The sequence below is a fragment of the Protopterus annectens genome, chromosome 5.part0 (assembly GCF_019279795.1).
Source record: "Protopterus annectens isolate FY-2018-M chromosome 5.part0, PAN1.0, whole genome shotgun sequence".
Classification (NCBI taxonomy): Eukaryota; Metazoa; Chordata; order Ceratodontiformes; family Protopteridae; genus Protopterus; species Protopterus annectens.
Genome location: NC_056735.1, coordinates 633,032,435 through 633,051,922, shown reverse-complemented (window position 1 = coordinate 633,051,922; position 19,488 = coordinate 633,032,435). Strand labels below are relative to the sequence as shown.

Below are 19,488 nucleotides of genomic sequence, written 5' to 3'. Positions count from 1 at the left end.
TTCAGTGAAAATAGTCTTGCCAAAAACAAATTTATTTTTGCAAAAATTGTATTTTTAGTGAGGATAAGCCTATGTACCCCATACAGATATACTTTATAACCTCAACTTAATATAAACATATTCAAGGTCGATGTTTCTTGAACAGAGAGGCTGTTGCTAAGACTTCAGTGAAATTCATTCAGTGAAACACCTCATGCTCAGTATTACCTTCTGTGATGTTATGAGGTAGTGCCATCTGTGCCAGGGAGACTAGGGCAATACATGTGTACACGTCAGCATAGCTAGCTGGAGTTTTGTAAACAATTTATTTGACTTTCACACTGATTTGTACAGCTGTTTGAGTTAAAAATATATTTGTAAAGTTATTTGTGTTAAAAATGCATCAACAGTAGGTCCTGCTGGACAGAAAGAATGTGTGCATTTATAGGTTGTATTGTTGTAACTGATCAAACATGTATGTTTATCAGAGAACCCTGGAAGGGTGGAAAGTTTGAAATTGTCTTATTGCTTTCAGATGCTGCCACAGATCTTAGCAAGCTTTGTGTGTATGTATTGTACCAGAATCAGGTGACTAGAAGTGATGTCATCCTCTAACCAGCATCTGGTTTCTTTGCAACTCTCGCAGCAACACTTTCGCACCTGACAGGAAAGATTTATGACAGGATATATATCTCACACATCCACACAGACAAAAACAGACATCATCTGGCTTTTGCTGTGGTACACTCAGAATATATCAGCTTGCCTTGCATTAGTAAGTAGTCAGGGAACAGTAATTCTTTAGCCAGTCAGGGACATTTAGTGAGAATTGTTTAGTATTGTTTTCTGCAGCTGTGAGAAACTATCCAACTGTATTTTTTTATATCTCTGTGGTTGAAAATCTGTTGTTTATTGTATTCTCCTGTTTTCATTTTTTTTATTTATCATTAAATATTTGAATACCTTTCATTGTGGCTGGTCCTTTAAAGAATGCTTTTAACATCTTGAGAGTACCTGTGCTTGTTTTAGTGACACTGCGACTGCTCCTGAAAGCCTTGCTGCTTTGGTCACACCCTACAGTTTGTATTAGTATTAATTTTAGACAATATTTTGGGTACCCTTTTCAAGAGCCTTAGGGTAGCTGACTGGTGGCAGCGGGGTTACCTTAGAGTCTGGGCAGAAAGGGGCACAGCTAGTAAATCTATTCCAGCTTTTCTCAAGTGTATATGTGTGTGTGAAACTCAAATATCCAAGTGTGTGTGTGTCAGCTACTGGGAATAGAGACACAGAGCTCCAAAGTGGTCAATGTAGAGTTTTGTATAGGTCTGGAGAGAGAATGAGAGTCCAGACCCAGGTCTAAAGCATGTTCCCTGTGTGCTCTTAAAGGAAATTGTGCTTGGTGCAGGGTGCTGCATCTGAAAATATTGTGTGAATCCATCTTTGTTCTTATTGACCATCCCTCACTGGAGTCAGGGGTGAGGATTGAGTCTCCTTGATTGCTGGCCCAGAGTAGGTTCCCGTCACATCGCCATTAACAACCTGCACTGTATGATAATGGAATGTCCTATGAACAAGCACATGTAGTTCATGGGAAATGAAAATGCCTTAAAATAAACATTTGTTTTAGATAAGCACTGTCTGGTTTTATTGCATGAGCCAATAAAATTTCCATTAGTCATTCCACATTATCTAGGTCTTATCAAGCTCATGTCACACTTCCATGTTCAGAAAGTCACAGTCAGGTTACTACTACAGTCCAGCCTCCTTCCTCCATACACTTAGCTGTTATGCAGAAAGTCAAACCATCAAGTATCTCGTTTTTTGGAATATATTTCACATGCAACGTATGGAAATTCATGAGGCAGTTCACAAACTTCAGGCTGTAGAATTATTTAATGTAACTTGCAGCACAGAAACAGTCTGAAATATATCTGATTAGAATAGCATTAACTGCAGTCATTCATGATGTAGGATTTAGAAAAAGATAATTCAAACCAAGTAAATGAAAAACACATAGCAATGTCTGATAAAAAATGGAGTAAAGAGCTTTAGAAAAGCTAATGTAAATCAAAAAACTTTTTTCAAAGAGATACAAAATGAAAAACAGAGTAAGAGTTATCTGCCAAAACCAGTAGATGCAAAAATACCACCTGCACAGTAGGCCATTGGAAAGCATACTTTTGACTTAAAGTTGAGAGATCAGTATAAAGATATGCAAGCCTGACATTCATTTCAGTAGATTTTGCATTTTTTAAATTTGTGAAAAATCTGTCCTATTGTTTGAACTACAATGGCAATCATTCACTGAATGCTGATATGAGAAAAGTTAATTCAGAATGCTGCTATTCAGAAGACAACAGCATTTAATCATTTTGTATATATTTGCATATTGAACTTTGTCTATTTTTCTGCTTTTTTCATATAGTAAATATGTAAGTACAGACTGAAACCCTTCAGAGCTTACAAATTATTACCCTTCAACAAGCAACAGTAAGACTGTGTATCAAAATCTAGCCAGTAAGTTAGTCCAAATGTATGCATGTATGTATATATTGCATTTTGCTAGTGAGCTGGTCAGACCACTTTGAAAAATCCATTTTTTTTCTGTCATGATCCAGGTAGCAGTTACTTTATGCAGTTTAAACAGAAGTTGCTTAACTGAAATGAAACAATATTTCAGCATTATTAATAGAATTAGCAAAGTGAATTTATAGGCAAAGATATGCAAGTAAGGTGATGGCTAAAATTTCTATTTCCATACTCTTTTTTTAAAATGACAGAGCAGTACAGAGAAGTGTTGCATTTAAAACAAGACATTAGTTGGCTGAAGTGCAGGAATCACTGCATAATCTTGCTTTACTTAACTGCAGCATTCAGAAGGGCCTTAAACTTTTCGATGTCACAAGATTTCATGACAAAGATTTTGTTTTTCTTTTCTAGTATATCCAGAGTATCGATAACTAACATCCCTCTGGTGTGTTTCCCATTAAGCTCCACACTCACTCCACACTGCATGTATTCTTTTACAATCGTTTCATCTATTGCTGCAGCTACAGCATAGGAATCACAGGGCACAAATCCACTCCCGCTAACCAGCTCCTTCTCTCCACGGTCACTTCGTGCAATTTTCTGACTGTGAGCAGAAATCTTCTTCACAAATCTAGCTTTGTCTGTCTCTTGGCCAACCCAGGCATCATAAAATTCCTGCAATAACAAAACCAAAATTGAGTTATAACCAAAGTTCCAACACAGATGTTTCAGATCAGTGCCTAATATCTATACTTCACCTGAAAGATGAAAGCAGACCTCCATCACACATTTTAAGTATTGAGTCAGAAAAACAAACTTTTTGCAGGATTATGAAATTCCATTTTTGTTGGAATTTAAACCTGATTTATGTAACCTGAGATTTTAGCACCAGTGGACATTTGTTTGTTTTTCAACTGTTCTACAAAGACACAGAGCAAAGTGATTATTTCTTATCTAACAAGGACACATCAAAGTAGTTTTCATCTCAAATAACATATGTAGCAATTCCATAAATCAATAATAAAAGTAAACACAATCTTTAATAATGGTTTCAGCTCATCTGATGTTAGTGGGTTTTAAAACATACACAGGTGCAAGCATTTTAGGGTGTGACTGGACAGCATCACCTGAAATTCTAATTAAGTTAGTGTAATGCCATTTTTCAATGAATATACAAAATAAGATATTTAGAAGATTAAACATTGTATATGTCTAAAATGTTTTGTTAACATTAATAAACAGAAAAGTATATATACATGTATACAAATATTTCAGGCACATACATTTTTTTCCGTTCTAGCCTGTCAATATGCCAAATAGTCATCCCCACAGTAAGTGCTCAGAATGTTCTTAAAATATCTAAACTAGTGCTTCCTCTAATATAATTTGGTAGTCCACTGCAAGCATCAGCTTCTCATGCACAGAACAAATTAGTGCATCTCTCATTCCTATACAACCTCTTACACAGGCTGCTCAGTGCTTCTCTACCATTGTTTGATAACCCCCCAAGCATTCCCAGAGGTAGCTGCCCCTAAATGCCCTACATATGTGAATAAGGTCTCTTTAAATATCTGTACAAAATACTTTAGAATTTCAAATATTGTAATATTTCATAATAACAAATATTTGCATCCATGGATGTCATTGGCATAGTTCTGCTGCACTCCTTCCAGTTTGCTTGTGCTAATTTTCTTATAAGGCCTAGGATGAATATAACTTGTAAATATGACTTCATTATTTTTGATTTCCTAGACTTTACAAGTACTTTTTTATACAGTTTATTGTTTTAAAATTATCATCAACCAGTTGAATGAAATGATCAGAAAAACTCAATACCGGCTCCACGCATATGCCTACATTCTTAAATTAATTATTTAGCTTAAATTATTATGTGCTATATTAAATAGTTACCCTGTAATCTATTACTCCAAATCTCATATGCTTAATTGTTGATGTATTTATCAGTGTGCTATTCTTCTATGCTCAACTAGGTTAAACACAGACAAAATATCTGGGGCCAAAGCCATGGCCTAAAACATGATGCCAAAAAATTAATTATAATCCCTTTTGGGAAACTGTCAACCCAAGTTAACTCATTCCCTCCAGTAGAGCTCTTTTGAGTGTGCACCTTTAACCCCTAGTGGGCGTGGCTTCAGCATTTAAAAATTTAAGTTATCACCTTACATTTTTAACAAATACCCATTGACAGAGGTCATATATCAATACAATTGTGTTTGCTATCATGTATGCTTCAAGATAAAATTTTCCAATACCTTGTATGTAACATGGTTTTGGAATTATTAATGCAAATATGAACAGGCAATATTTGACGCCTAGAGGAGCAGTAGGGTGTAACTGCAGAAATGCCTGGAGACGTCACTCGGCTACTCCAGCAATAAAATGCCCCCATTTTGACCCAGTAATAAGGGATTTAGAAACATATGTAGATAGCAATTTGGCCTTTGTCCAACACGTAGCTAAGATAATAACAAAATCATTCTAGGACACACAACATATAGGTAAGAATATGGTATCCAGGTCCAAAGAAGTTATGGTACCACTCAACTTGGCCCTTATCAGACCTATCATTGAATTCAGTGCCTCTTTGGCATGTACCTAACCAGACTCTTGCAACAGTTGGAATGCCCACAAAAGTTTCTCACCAGGAGAATTCAGGACATGAATACCCTGTCGTACACTAATCATCTAAAGGCTCTATCACTGTATTTAGTCTTCTACAGGTGGCTGACAGGGAATCTTTGCCTGGCTTACAGGGCTTCCTCAGACCCAGCCATGATGGATTTGTTGCACATTCACAAAACACCAGAAACACTGGATCCAAGGATCTGAACTTCTTTGTGACATAAACAGAACATGCTGGAGAGAAAAATATGTGTCCCAAACATTCCTCACACTATGGAACAGGTTCCCTATCCCTGTATAACAAAGTTCTTCCCTGACCCAGTTCAGGCAAAACCTGGACAATTGCCTTGGAAATCATAAATTTACCCCCAGTCAGGCCACCATGTGCCTTATGGTCAATTGCCATGAATAAGAAAAGTATTATCCTAACTATCCCCACAAATCCTTAGTTACCTCCTTACTAACATGCCCCCCCAACCTGTACAGATGCCCATGATACTCGATACCCAAATGGCTTGGTGTACTCAGCTAAGCTTGTAAGGACCCTAGTGGTCGTTAGGTTCATAGGTTTTTACTAGGCTATGTCTCTGATGAACAGCAGCAGCAGCAGTTAAATCATGCCCTAATATATACCTCTTAACATAACCTTTAAGGCTCAGTAACTCATGGAATACTTTTGGGTTGCATGGTTAGGCTTATGAAGGTCCCAGTAGTTGTTAGCATAGTATAAACCTATGAACCTATGAACTTGAGACACACGCCTCTCAGAATTACAATAAGAAGCCAGAGTTTTCCTTCATTTCAAGCTGCAGTGACCATAGTTTTGCTTATCTTTTCTTTTTCATCAGTACCTACCTCCTATATAAAAAAATTCTATTGACACTTAAGCCTACAAAACTTGCAGCTGACAATGTCCCCTCTGAATATCTAAAAATAGCAGCAGAAGCCCTAGCTTATCCAGTCTCTATCTTAAATAATTGGTCCTTATCAGAAAATTATATCTTCACACTGTGGAAAATACCCCACATCATTCCCCTCCATAAAAGTGGCTCCTCCACTGAACTTTTTAATTACCGCCCCATAGCCATCCTTTTTCTATTTTCCAAGATACTTGAGAAATGCATCCATTCTCAAGTCTTAGACCACCTCTTAGCTAATAACCTCCTCTCCAGTACCCAGCATGACTTCAGGCCATACCACAGCACTACTACCGCCTTGTTCTCTTTCACTAATGCTATCCTCCATCATAAAAATAATGGCCTGTTCTCCTGTACTATATTTCTGGATCTATCCAAGGCTTTTGACATGTTCTCACACAAACTACTAATCTCTAATCACACCAACCTATCCATTTCCCAATCAGCTACTGATTGGTTTCACAGCTATCTAACTGGCTGCCAGCAATCAGTTGTCTGGCATAATGACCTACTTTATCTCCTCAACTTCCTGTAACACTCGGTGTTCCCCAAGGCTCGATCTTTGGTCCCCTACTATTCTCTTCACCAATGATCTATTCACAGCCACCAAGCATGCTTCTCTTATACAGTATGCAGATAACTCCACCCTCATCTGCTCAGCCCCAACTATACCTGAGCTTCACAAGATCACACACAAAGCCTTTTCATCTGTAGAAAGCCGGCTATCTAATGCCCAGTTATTACTCAACCCGAGCAAGACTAAACTCCTTATCTTCCAACCCACTAAATTTAAACCAATTATCCCCCACTTTAATATTCTAGCCAAAGACAGCACCATCATCTCCCCAACAGAACACACCAAACTACTTGGTGTTGAGATTGATAACAATCTCAGATTTGATACTCACATTTCTCTGACCATAAAAAGGTTCACAAAAAAACTAGGTGCATTTCACAAAAGCAAATAATTCCTCACCAGGACAGCCAGAATTTCTGTTGCCAATTCCCACCTAATCTCCTCTTTACTCTATGCCTCTCCTATACTTACCTACCTTAGACAAACAGACCTAAACAAGCTCGAGGCTTGCTACAATAAAATTGTTAAGTTTTTCACTGGTGCATCTTATCGCAGTTACCACTGTATTTCACTTAGCGAACTTGACTGGCTTGAACACCCTCAACTTCTTCACCTGAATCCACTCACTCTTACACACAAGTTAGTAAACTGTCCTCTTAAAGTCCCATCCCTTCAAAACCTTCTCCAGCCCTACTGCTCCACTAGACCACTATGCTCCAGCAGCAAAAATCTAATTATAGTGAACAAACCCAAGACCTCAGTGGGAGAAGCAATATTCTCCAGCGTCATATCCAGATTATGGAACAATCCCCCCCCCCCGCTCTATAACACCAATCCCGACTAGTAACCCTCCCTTTACCTCCCCTTCCTCTCCCCTCCCCTAGCCACTGTGCATCACACCATCTGATCATTGCATTCCTTCCGTTGCAGGCTTTGGCTCATCCTTTACCCTCCCCTTCCCTCCTCACTCAATCTCTCAGACCTATTATTTTATTTAATTATTTGTTTATTTTACATTTGTTTACCATGGAGGTCCAACTGGACATAGATGTCTGTTTTCAGCAGATGCCTGGGGAGAAAAAGCTCCAGAACAATTGCTAACATACTATACATAAGACAGTTACATGAGCATTGTCGTTTACACATTCACTTATAAAAATATAGCAGATAATAACATAAGATTGCATAAGATATTTACATAAGCATAGAGATTTAGACAAACAATGAAAAGTATAGCAGGTAGTAACATATGATGGTTGTTTATACAGTATGTTTACTAGAGATAATCTTGAAGATGTACAGAAGATAAGACAAGAAAGGAAAACTAAAAAAGAAAAAGAATATAGACAAGTTCATTTGAGGTACATCAACATTTTAAGGGAAAGTTTTTCAACTTAGTCTATGGGAGAGTTAATGGATATAGATGGGACAGTGGGGTGTAGGTGGCAGTGAGTTGGTAAGTAACGTGTGATAATATATAGTGCATCTCTGGGAGTTTAAGAAGGAGGATGGATAGTAGGTAGGGGATAGGAGTTAGAATATGTCAGCCAGGTGCTGCCTCACTTCATCTCAACTCCAAATACATATCCATCTGACTTACACCTAGCTTCCTCTCACTACCACGTATACTACTCATGCAGTCTCCTCTCCTACTCCTCTATCTTCCCCTTCCATCCCATTAGCCCTTCTAACTTGTTCTACCTTGGTGTGAAGCATCTGCTTTATATCTGTTTAAGTTTAGTGCAACATTTGTATATAAGCTTTAGGTATATGAGTTTAGAACAGTATCCGTTTGAACTTAGTACTATCTGTATATACATCCTAGCTTTATTCCTAGCCTCTAGCTAAATATTGCTATATCTGTTCATTACTATGTTTCATATTGTATGTATATCTAATGTTTGTTGCAGTATGTATTACTTGCTATTGTATGCATATTCAATTGCTCTTCATGTAATCTGCTGCTCGTTTATTGTTCTGTGGAGCTTTTCTCCCTGGGCCTCCACTGAAAAAGAACCTGTGTCCAGTTGGAATTTCCTGGTAAACAAATGTACATAAATGTAAATAAATAAATAATAAATAAATGAAATTATGTTAGGTTGTTGTTAGTATGGGCGTGGTGGTGGTATCTTCCTTGCTGAAATTTCTGTCTACCTTTGTTAAATTAGCTGTTTTACTATGTTCATGTTTCAGCATTTTGAAATTCAACTAAGGCACTGTACAAGCACATCCACTTGTGCATGAATTGTGCCATCCCAAATAGAACCAAGATGCTCTCCTCCAAAAAAAGGAAGCCAGTCTGGTGGTCCCCTGCCATAAACAAACTACACAACAGAAGGAAAAACTGTTGCAGAAAAGAGGAAAATCCCAGGATGTAAAAAAACTCCCTTACCAGCCTCAGTAAGAAGCTGAGATCCCTCATAAAATCCTCAAAAGCTAGTTACGAAAATAAAATTGCCAAAGATTCCAAAGACAACCACAAGGCATTCTATAATTATGTCAAGAATCTAAATAGCAATGCTCAGATCTGCTCTGAGCTACAACAGAATGGCATTCAATATACTGATCCCAAGGATATTGCCAATATCCTGGAAGATTGATTTAGTGCCAACTTCACCCCCCTCTCACCCCCTAAAGGCCCCATCTCAATACCAAAAGATTGTCAAATTCCGGTAATCACAGCCACACAGGTAGAAACCACACTCTCCAGAGCTAAGAATACAGCATCCATGGGACCAGATCACATCCCGGGCTGTGTACTACATGAACTACAAAATGAACTGGCACCTCACCTAAGTGTCATGTTTAATCATAGCCTCACCTCAGGCTTCATGCCCACAGAGTGGCGCACAGCTACAGTTATCCGACTCCACAAGGGGGGATCCACCTTGGATCCCGGGAACTACTGTCCCATCAGTCTGATGAGCCTGATCTGCAAGGGCATGGAACTAATAAACAAAGACATTGGCAAACTTCAAACACTGGACCCCATCCAGTTTGGGTTCGTGAAGGGCCAATCTTGTCTCCCGAATCTGACTGACTTCTTCAAATCAGTCTCCAAAGCTGTGGACTAGGGTAAGGCAGTCCACACAGCCTATCTGGACCTCGCCAAGGCCTTTGACACCATCCCCCACTCTGGAATCATAGATAAACTTACTAAGCTGCGCATAAATCCCTACATCACTCAATGGGTTGCCAACTGACTTACTGACAGAATCCAGACTGTAAAAGTAGCCGACTCCAAATCCAGCTCCAGACAAGTGACAAGTAGAGGACCTCGGGGTTCAGTCCTGGGACCTCTCTTGTTTGGCATCTACTTCTCTGAAGTACAGACCAACACTAAAGGACTCTGGCTAACAAAGTTTGCAGATGACTGCAAACTGGGAGCCATTATTGAATCCCCAAATTATGTAGATATTCTACAAAAGGGCCTTACAGAAAGAGATGCTTGGTGCCAGAGCCATGGGCTCAAGCTTAATGCCAAGAAATGTATACTTATCCCCTTTGGGAAAAAACATGTACCCATGAATTACCACATAGGTGGCAGTACACTAAACACTGAAAGTGTGATGAGAAACTTAGAGGCACAGGTGGACAGTGGTCTCACCTTCGATAACCACATCGCCACAACAGTTAGGAAATCCTTGTATGTGGCACACCTCATCACTAAGGGCTTTTCATCCAGAAAAAAGGAGGTCATTGTCCCACTGTACTCATCCCTCATTAGGCCCATTATAGAGTATAATGCCCCATTTTGTATGTACCTCACAAGACATCTGCAACAGCTGGAAAGGCCGTAGAAATACCTCACTAAAAGAATCACAGGCCTAAAGCAGATGCCATATGCTGACCATCTAAAAAAAACTCCAGCTATACTCTGTGGCATATCATCTACTCAGAGGCGATCTCTGCTTAACATACAAGACCATGTCATTGACATTTGAGCCGTTGGACATGTTCCACTTAAGGAAATCCCAATCCCTCAGAGCCACATCCTCCAGGGATCTAAACCTTGTCATCACAATGAACAAACTATGCTGGATGGATAGGTTCCTGACCCAGAAACTCCCCATACTCTGGAATAGACTGCCCATACATGTCAAACAGAGCACCTCCTTGGCCCTCTTCAAAAGGAACCTTGATGATTGGATGGGAGATAGGAAATTCACCCCGGGGATCATGTCAGTCACCCTGCTAGACAGGGGTCCAGGGAAGTAAATATTGTGGGAAGAAATATCCAGGGAATTGTTATGGCTAGGCTTGTATAGGGCCTAGGGCCGATAGCCTAGTACCAACCTATGAACCTATGAACAGGCTGTATTCACCTTTGCATAACTTAACACAACAATTTTCTTTCAACTGTTTTTAATTTATCTAGTCTGTATTTCCTCGGTAAGTTGAAAAGCATGCATGGCTTCTCTGGGTAACAAAATCCATTGATATTCAGACAGAAGACTGGAAAGAGCAATGCTTAAAGCAGTTTCTAATATCTAAGGTCATACAACAGTGATGAGCTATAGCTAGTCATTTACTGGTCAGTTCTGTAAGTAAAGCAGCTCATGCTAGTTTTGTGTATCATGTTGGCATATTATAATAAGATGAACATGGTAAAAAGACTGTTTGAAACTATAATGACAACACTGCATCCATGTGGACAATATCTAAAACTAGTAATATAATCTCTAATAGCAAGTATAGCATACCTATAAATACCACTAGAATAAGAATATCAAACTTAACATTACTTTTTTGGATACATTGAATTTGGGGTCTAGGGGTTGCATCATGAAGTACAAGGAATCAGATATATAAATCCCAGTTATTGCTTTGACACTCACAGAACAATCTCTGCAGCTCCCCCTATAGTGCAATATATATATATATATATATATATATATATATATATATATATATATATATATATATATATATAATACTTATATCCCTGGCCTCAGAGATCTCCTGTGTCTATTAGTGTATATGTGGGGAGTCATATATGACAAGACTAAGATGTTGAATTTTTTTTATCAGCAGTTCTATGTATAAATGCACTTGCATTGGAACCTATATAGTTATCCTTTTTTCCCAGTTTTCTTATTCTCACTTTTATATTGTACTGTACACCATGATTTTGGACTTTTTGTATGGCAATGTGGAACAACAATATTCTGAAAGAGTTTCTCCTTTGTTTATTATTTTCTTGTTTCAGATTTTTTTATTAAACTATTTTGAAAAAGCACTTTATCAAATCACTTAAATTGGTTAGTGTATTTACAGATATATATAGTATATAGCTGTTCCCTGGCGAGTCTGACTTTTTTTTCAATTACTTCTAAAGTATTTGCAATCTCTACAAAGAGGCACTTTCAGTAGTGCACAGGCTTTCCTTTGTACTGTTTTTTTAACTAATAAAGGTAAGTGACCTTCTCTTTCTGAAGAATGCAGGTTTTCTCAGCTTCAACAAAGGCACAGTCTTGACTTATACAACTTCAGCCACTTCTCTTGAGCCCTGCTGGTGAACTGAATTGATACAAATTATTATGGTCCAAAAGGGTTAACAGGATCAAGTTTCATACAATTAACACATTTAAGCCAGGGACAGAGCAAGCTTAACAGTGTACCAGACCCCAAACACCTCAACCTGCGGGGCGGCTCGTGCTATCGGACTGCGGGACTGCAGCCCTCCCAGGAAAAAGATGGAAGTGTAGTTGGCATTTCATTTGCCATAAAAAAATAAAATATATATGTATATATATATATATATATATATATATATATATATATATTTGATATTTCCATTATTTCATGTTTTTTAACCTACAAAACACAGTATTACAAGTCCGCAAAGTCCCAGAACTAGAACTGCACATGCTCGTCGACTTCCGGATTTTTTTTATTTTTTAACAATGAACATAGTATCTAGTACTAACTAACTGCTGTAAAAGGCAGTCCAGATTAAAGAAAAAGCATCAGTGTGATGCCCAGAAGTCTAAGCGGTTTAACTGCACCGTAAATTAGAAGGGGGTTTGGACTGCCACGTCCGCAAGCACGTATGTCACGTGGATGGCTAAATTGCTACAGATTGGTTCTCACTCTCTTCTCAAAAAATAGAGCAAGAAACAATCAGTAGCACTAGCACAGTAGTACTGTACTTGCCTTGTTTAAGAGGTTGGGACTGTTGGATTCAGTGGCGTTGTCATTGGTGCTGCTTGGTAAAAGTTAAACAACTTTATTTTTTTTGTCTTGGGCGGCTAAGGGCTTGCACTGCAGTCAGAGAGAGCAGAGAGGAAAAGACGAAGACGAGATACATAAACTTAGGTAGGTGCTGGAATCTGCTCTGTACCCTTGAGTTTTTTTTTTTGCTGCAACTCTTATACACCTGCTGTAAATAACAAACTGTAACCTAAAACAAAACGAAGCACACTAATATCAATTCCAGAATGAAAAATGGCCACACAATGAAGTCCAAAGATAACTCACTTGATTATTAATCAAGTGAGTTATCGTCTCTTCAGACTTCATGTGGCCGTTTTTCCATCCGGAAATGGTATTAGTGTGCTTCATTTTATTTTAGGTAGAAAGCTATATTGACAAGATATATAACTGACATATTAAAATGTATAAAAGCCAGACTAGTATACTATTTTTCATGAATAACAGCAGGAAAAATTGCTACACCACAATAACGAAAACAACCAAACCAAAGTTAAGTATTTATTTCTCTAGCGCCTCGGCCACAGTAAGCCTTCAAGGAGTAACAAACCATTCATAAAAGCAGTTTAAATAATAACAGCTACAAACATAATTAATTGATTGAACAATTAAATAATCAACCAATTATTCAAATTAAAAAAACACTACACACCATAAAATATCAAATCACACTTCTCCAACAACAGTCTGTATTAAGACCTTTAGGTATCAAAATATTATATTTCAAAATAAAAATAGTTTCTTTTTTTAAAAGTAATTTCTTAATCCTATTTACATCAAGTTCATTTAAAGCCAATTGTTGTAAAATAGTGGCTTTTAAACTATCACATTGGCCACCATGATACTCATAGAAATGTTGGGCTAAAGGGCTCTCTAACTTATTTATCCTAATATGTCTTAAATGTTCAAGTAATCTAACCTTAAACATTGTCTTAGTTTGCCCAATATAAAACTTGTCACATCCACATTTTATGGCATAAATAACCCCATCTGTCCTACAATTATATGTCCCATTAGGTTTAAAACTAATATTATTAATACATGGAAAAAGTTAATTATATATGAACAGCCACTACATTTACCACATGGTGAGGTACCTATACTAGTAATATGATAATATAATTTCAACATTGGTCTAACAAATCTAGTATGTACAACCATATCTTTAATATTTTTACCCCTTTTGTAAGAAAAAAATAACTTTTTTCCCATTAGATTATGAAGTTCGCTGAAATTCTTTAAAAATCCCTACAAATGTAATATACATTTTTTAATACTATCACTACAAACATTATAAGTGGAAACTAGAAAAAAATTGTCTCTCTTTACACTATTACCACTATAAATACTACCTCTATTATTTTGTAAAGGTTTGGTATCATATCTCATATTAAATACCTTCTGGATATCCAAATCAATTAACTTAGCATCATATTGTATTTTTATAAACATAGTTCTAGTGCGCTGTATTTCCTACAAAATATATCATTATCGTTGCATAAATGGGAGATTCTCAAAAATTCACCATAAGGTAGGGCTTCAATGGTGTGTTTAGGGTGACAACTGGTACCCCTCAAAAAATCATGTGGCAAACCAAATTTCCTATAGATACTTGTACTAACATGTTTTCCAATATTTCCTTGTAAATTAATATCTAAATAGGAAACTGATTGTCCATATTGCAATCCATCAAAAGATATATCAAACCTATTATGTTGAATTTCATATACAAAATTTAATACCAAATCCATACCACCTTCACATAAAAAAAATCAAATCATCAATATATCTATAATAAAATTTCACATATTTTTTAACAAATGAATTAGTATAAATGCATTCTTGTTCAACCATTCCCATAAAAATATTAGCATACATGGGTGCAAATGGAGCACCCATTACCGTACCCTGTATTTGATGAAAAATGTGATTATCAAAATAAAAATAATTATTTTCTAAACAAAATCTCACTAAATCCATTACATAATGTGTAAGAGGATGATCCCCCATTCGTTTGTATATTGCTTCCATACCAAACACATGTTTAATATTAGTATAAAGACTCTTCACGTCTAATGTAATCCAATACATATTATCTTTCCACATAACATCTTTTATTTTATTTAAAAAATCAAAGGAGTCTCGTATATATGAAGGAAGCAATTGTGCTTCCTTCAGTAATACCTGATGTAATATGACTCCCAAATTATGCAAAAAATATCTACTGGCTGAAACTATAGGTCTACCTGGTGGATTATTAGCATTTTTATGAATTTTAGGTAGACAATAAAAATAAGCTGAGCCAGTATCCGAAATAATCAGCTTGTTCTTAACATCAGTTTCAGACCAGTATCCCAATCTTAAACCTTTCTGTATCAAACATATGTACCTGTCCTTGGCTCGTTCATCATCATCACTATTAACTATACAATAAACGGTTTCATCCTTTAACAAATCTAAACACATATTTAAATACTGCGTATAATGCATAATGATTATTTTATTCCCCTTATCAGAGGGCTTTATAACCAAATCTTTCTGTTTAGAAAAATTAACTAATTCCAACCATTCTTTCTTAGATAAATTATAATCTACTTGTTTTTTATCAAACTTTCTTAACAAAAAATCTACTTCAAATTCAACCATGGCTTGAAATCTTTTGATGCCCTCATGAAAAAAAGGAGGCATAAATTCACTTTTTGTAGTAACCGATGAAGTATCTATGACACAATACGCATTGAAATCACTCGAGCAAGATACAAACGAGTCATTTGTATCCACATCTGATATATTTCCCTCAGTACTATTAGTGTAATTCAATTCAATCTCAGCAGCCCTAGCAACAGGCAAATAATGAAAATAATATCACAAATTCAGCTTTCTAACAAATCTAAACAACTCTATTTTACACTCATATAATTTAGGCAATACAGTTGGCACAAATTTTAATCCATGATTAAATACAGTGAAAATACTATCATTGATGCAACAACCAGATAAATTCACCACATTATTAAAATTAGAACATATATCAGTACCATTTAGTCCTTTTGTTGTCACGCCATTGGCGTTGAGGCCCCCCTCTATATTGTTCTTGTTCCGCATAACTTCTTTTCTTTTGTCTACCATATTCACGTGGCGGACGAAAATGCTCAGTAAAATATCATTCGTCAGCTGGAGATGGCAAAGCTGGATAATCATTAGTATCATTCTCACCATAATATCTGTCCTGTACACCAACCGGCACATCTACACTAGTAGTACTAGCAGTTCTGTCTCTCGCCCTGCCGGAAACATTCAAAGGGCGGGCTATAGAACGTGAACGTTGATTGGATCCCCCAAAAAAGGCAACACCTCTTTCAAAATCACGAAGATCTCTCTGAATTTTATACATCTTCTGTTCAATAACTTTCTTCTCCTGCAAGTTAACCTTATCTTGAATATCCCGTAAACAGGACTCAAGTCTAGATCTGTCTAGTAAAGCAGTTAGGTTGTTATAGACCATGTTAATATCTTTCTTTAAATTAACTAATTTGATATTGTCTCTCTCGATCAAAATTTTGATCCACTCTTTAGAACATTGGTGTGCTGCACATTCCCATCTCTGTTGAAACGCTTTGTCAGCAGAACATACAACATTAAATGGTTCAGAGGGAAATTTCATGGCTCTCAGACCTCATGGAATAATATCCAAGTCCAAATATCTTTGCATACTAGTATAATTATAAAATGTAGCCGTTTCTTTATTCATTAAATTACTAAGTTTAGAGATCATTGTTTTTACCTCTGTTGGGAAGTCCATGGAACGCTTACCAATATTAGCAAAAGGGTTGTTAGCATGCTTGTTATGTATATCTGCTAGGAAACGCTCCCATACTGGAACACCCAAACCACTGTCACTACCAGTATTTCTCTCAGAATGGTCACAATCACGTTCAGAGTTAACAGTCAAAAAACCATCAGTAGTCCGCTGAGAGGTACCACCATTGTCCTCTCTAAAGATACGTGGAATGTTTGTAGCTGGATCACTGGCCATGTAGAATACACAACCAAAAAATATTCATGAACAACAGCAGGAAAAATTGCTACACCACAATAATGAAAACAACCAAACCAAAGTGACGTATTTATTTCTCTAGCGCCTCGGCCACAGTAAGCCTACAAGGAGTAACAAACCATTCATAAAAGCAGTTTAAATAATAACAGCTACAAACATAATTAATTGATTATACAATCAAATAATCAACCAATTATTCAAATTAAAAAAACACTACACACCATAAAATATCAAATCACACTTCTCCAACAACAGTCTGTATCAAGACCTTTAGGTATCAAAGTATTATATTTCAAAATAAAAATAGTTTCTTTTTTTAAAAGTAATTTTTTAATCCTATTTACATCAAGTTCATTTAAAGCCACTTGTTGCAAAATAGTGGCTTTTAAACTATCACATTGGCCACCATGATACTCATAGAAATGTTGGGCTAAAGGGCTCTCTAACTATATATATATAATATGTAAAATATATATACTCTAGTATACTATTTTTAACTGAAGTTACATTGAGGTATTTGCTTAAACAGTGTCAAGCAGCATTAATTCCTCTTCTGTGATGAGGCATCCAGAACCCTGACAAACTTCTCATACTCTTAGCTTCATTTAAAAGGTACTAATGCATTTAAGACCAGCAGGTTGTCTTACTCTGTGGTAGTTCCTAAATACCAAACATAATTCATTTTATTAAGCTGGTTTATTGGCCCCTATCGTACTATAACCATACTTATAGTGATCTAAGGAAATATTTTCTCATATGGGAATATTTTTGATAATTCAGGTAAAAGGCAGGGCACAGTAATTTGCAAGTTGCCTACATTTTAGATGAACTACCCTTTCTTTCAGGGATGACAAAGTTGCTCTTCAGATGGTGTCACAATAATGTTCATAACATGGTGTTATGATCATAAGTCTGCATATTTTAATAACAATTTGCAAATTGTGTGCATGTTTACTCATGTATAACCTAACAGAGAGTGATAGCACCAGTTTATGACAAAACTACTAATTTTGTTATTGACAAGTTGTCTTCCTGAGACATACAGTGATGGAGTTCTTACAAGAGTATTATAATATGTGGTTAATTTTAGAATTTAGCTGCTGTATCAAAAGTTAATATGGATTGCTTTAAATGTTTCCTGATGTAATTTGCTTATTTCTAACCCAAGTAAATCTACTGGACTTTAAGTTTGAAAAGACAGTAAGAGATCTTTGAGAAGTCCAGGGATTGTGTTTTTGAATATTTTTGATTTGCAAATAACAACAGTATCAATGCTGGGTATAGAATACAAATTGGGCAGCTGTAATGATAAAGAGTTAAAATAAATAAAGACTAATGTAGCTGTCCAGTCATAGTTACTGTAGGTATAATTGTTTGCAATAATGAAATCCAAAGCTTGACCTGCAGTATCCTTTTACTGAGATAAAATTAATCTAATGAAGCCTAATCAAAGACAGTAGCAGACAAATTTAGTAGCTCAACTCACTTGATTATGTCAATGGCAATGGAATAAAAGCAAATGAGGCCTGCATAAGCAAATCTTGAAACATGTAAGCATGTAGTTACTGGGCATCAGAATGGGAGTCTTCATAATAAAACAATGCTGACCATAAGAAAAAGGAATACACATCGGTACATATCGAAGCATTTGCTGGTGTATTTACAAAGCATCTCTGCAAAAACTGGTAGTATGGCTACTGGTCAAGAGTTGTATGCAGCTATTGGTGTAGCAGTGAAAGATGCTCGACTGCTGTTATTTGAGAAATGTTAAGTACTGCAGTTACAAGAGATCCCACCAAATTGTGTGAATGACATTTCAGAAGGCTTACACAGAAACAGCTTTCTCTTAGCTATATAGTGTTTATACCTCTAAGAATGTCTGCAACCTTCTAAGCCAAGATTCTGTCAGCAGTGCATCAGATTGCAGCACATAGTTTAGACTACACATGTAGAGTTTATTTTGTTTATTACAACCACTATAGATGTTTATCAGCCAAACTTTTCATGTAACCTGTGTTTCACTGACAGCTATAAAGATGATTACGTACCAGGTTGTAATGTTCGAGACACTAACTAAAATTTCCTTTGTGGTATACTTTCACCTTTAACCTCAGGAAGGGGAAGTGCATGCTTTGTTTCATGCTCCTGCCTAACTTAGAATATTTAATTATTTTTTTCTTCTGGACAGTGTGGCAGACAGCATGAGATCCTAATGTACAAGATAAATAAGTACATTTTCTTGGAGATTATCATCTTGTGTCATTTTCATTTACGTATTAGGCCCTGAAACTACCATTCCAGATGTTCAAAGTGTCATTCATGAAACTGCTCAGATCTTTATTGCTATTCATTGCCACAAATTAGAGTATGATTTTATTGCACACAACTGAAATCCTAGAATGAATTATTTGTGTGAGTCATGCATATGGTAGCTGGTACAGCAGATTCATTTTTTTTAACTGTTCATGGATTTTTTTAATTGCTAGTAGTATAAAGGACATTCTAGTCTGGGCATGGGAATATTTCTGGCTATTACATTTCATGCTTCTGTTAGTGTGCTTTGTTTTGTTTTA

At 36.5% G+C, this 19,488-nt stretch overlaps 1 protein-coding gene across 2 annotated transcripts in view; it reads right to left on the bottom strand.

The window, feature by feature from the left end:
- Positions 1-1,853: 1,853 nt before the first annotated feature.
- The window catches only part of LOC122802719 (inosine-uridine preferring nucleoside hydrolase-like), a 325,671-nt gene continuing 308,036 nt past the window's right edge, over positions 1,854-19,488 (bottom strand). For both annotated transcript variants that reach the window (XM_044072477.1, XM_044072478.1), the window contains one exon: positions 1,854-3,183. In XM_044072477.1, the coding sequence (XP_043928412.1) occupies positions 2,836-3,183 (348 nt within the window). In that variant the 3' untranslated portion in view covers positions 1,854-2,835. The remainder of the gene's footprint in view (positions 3,184-19,488) is intronic.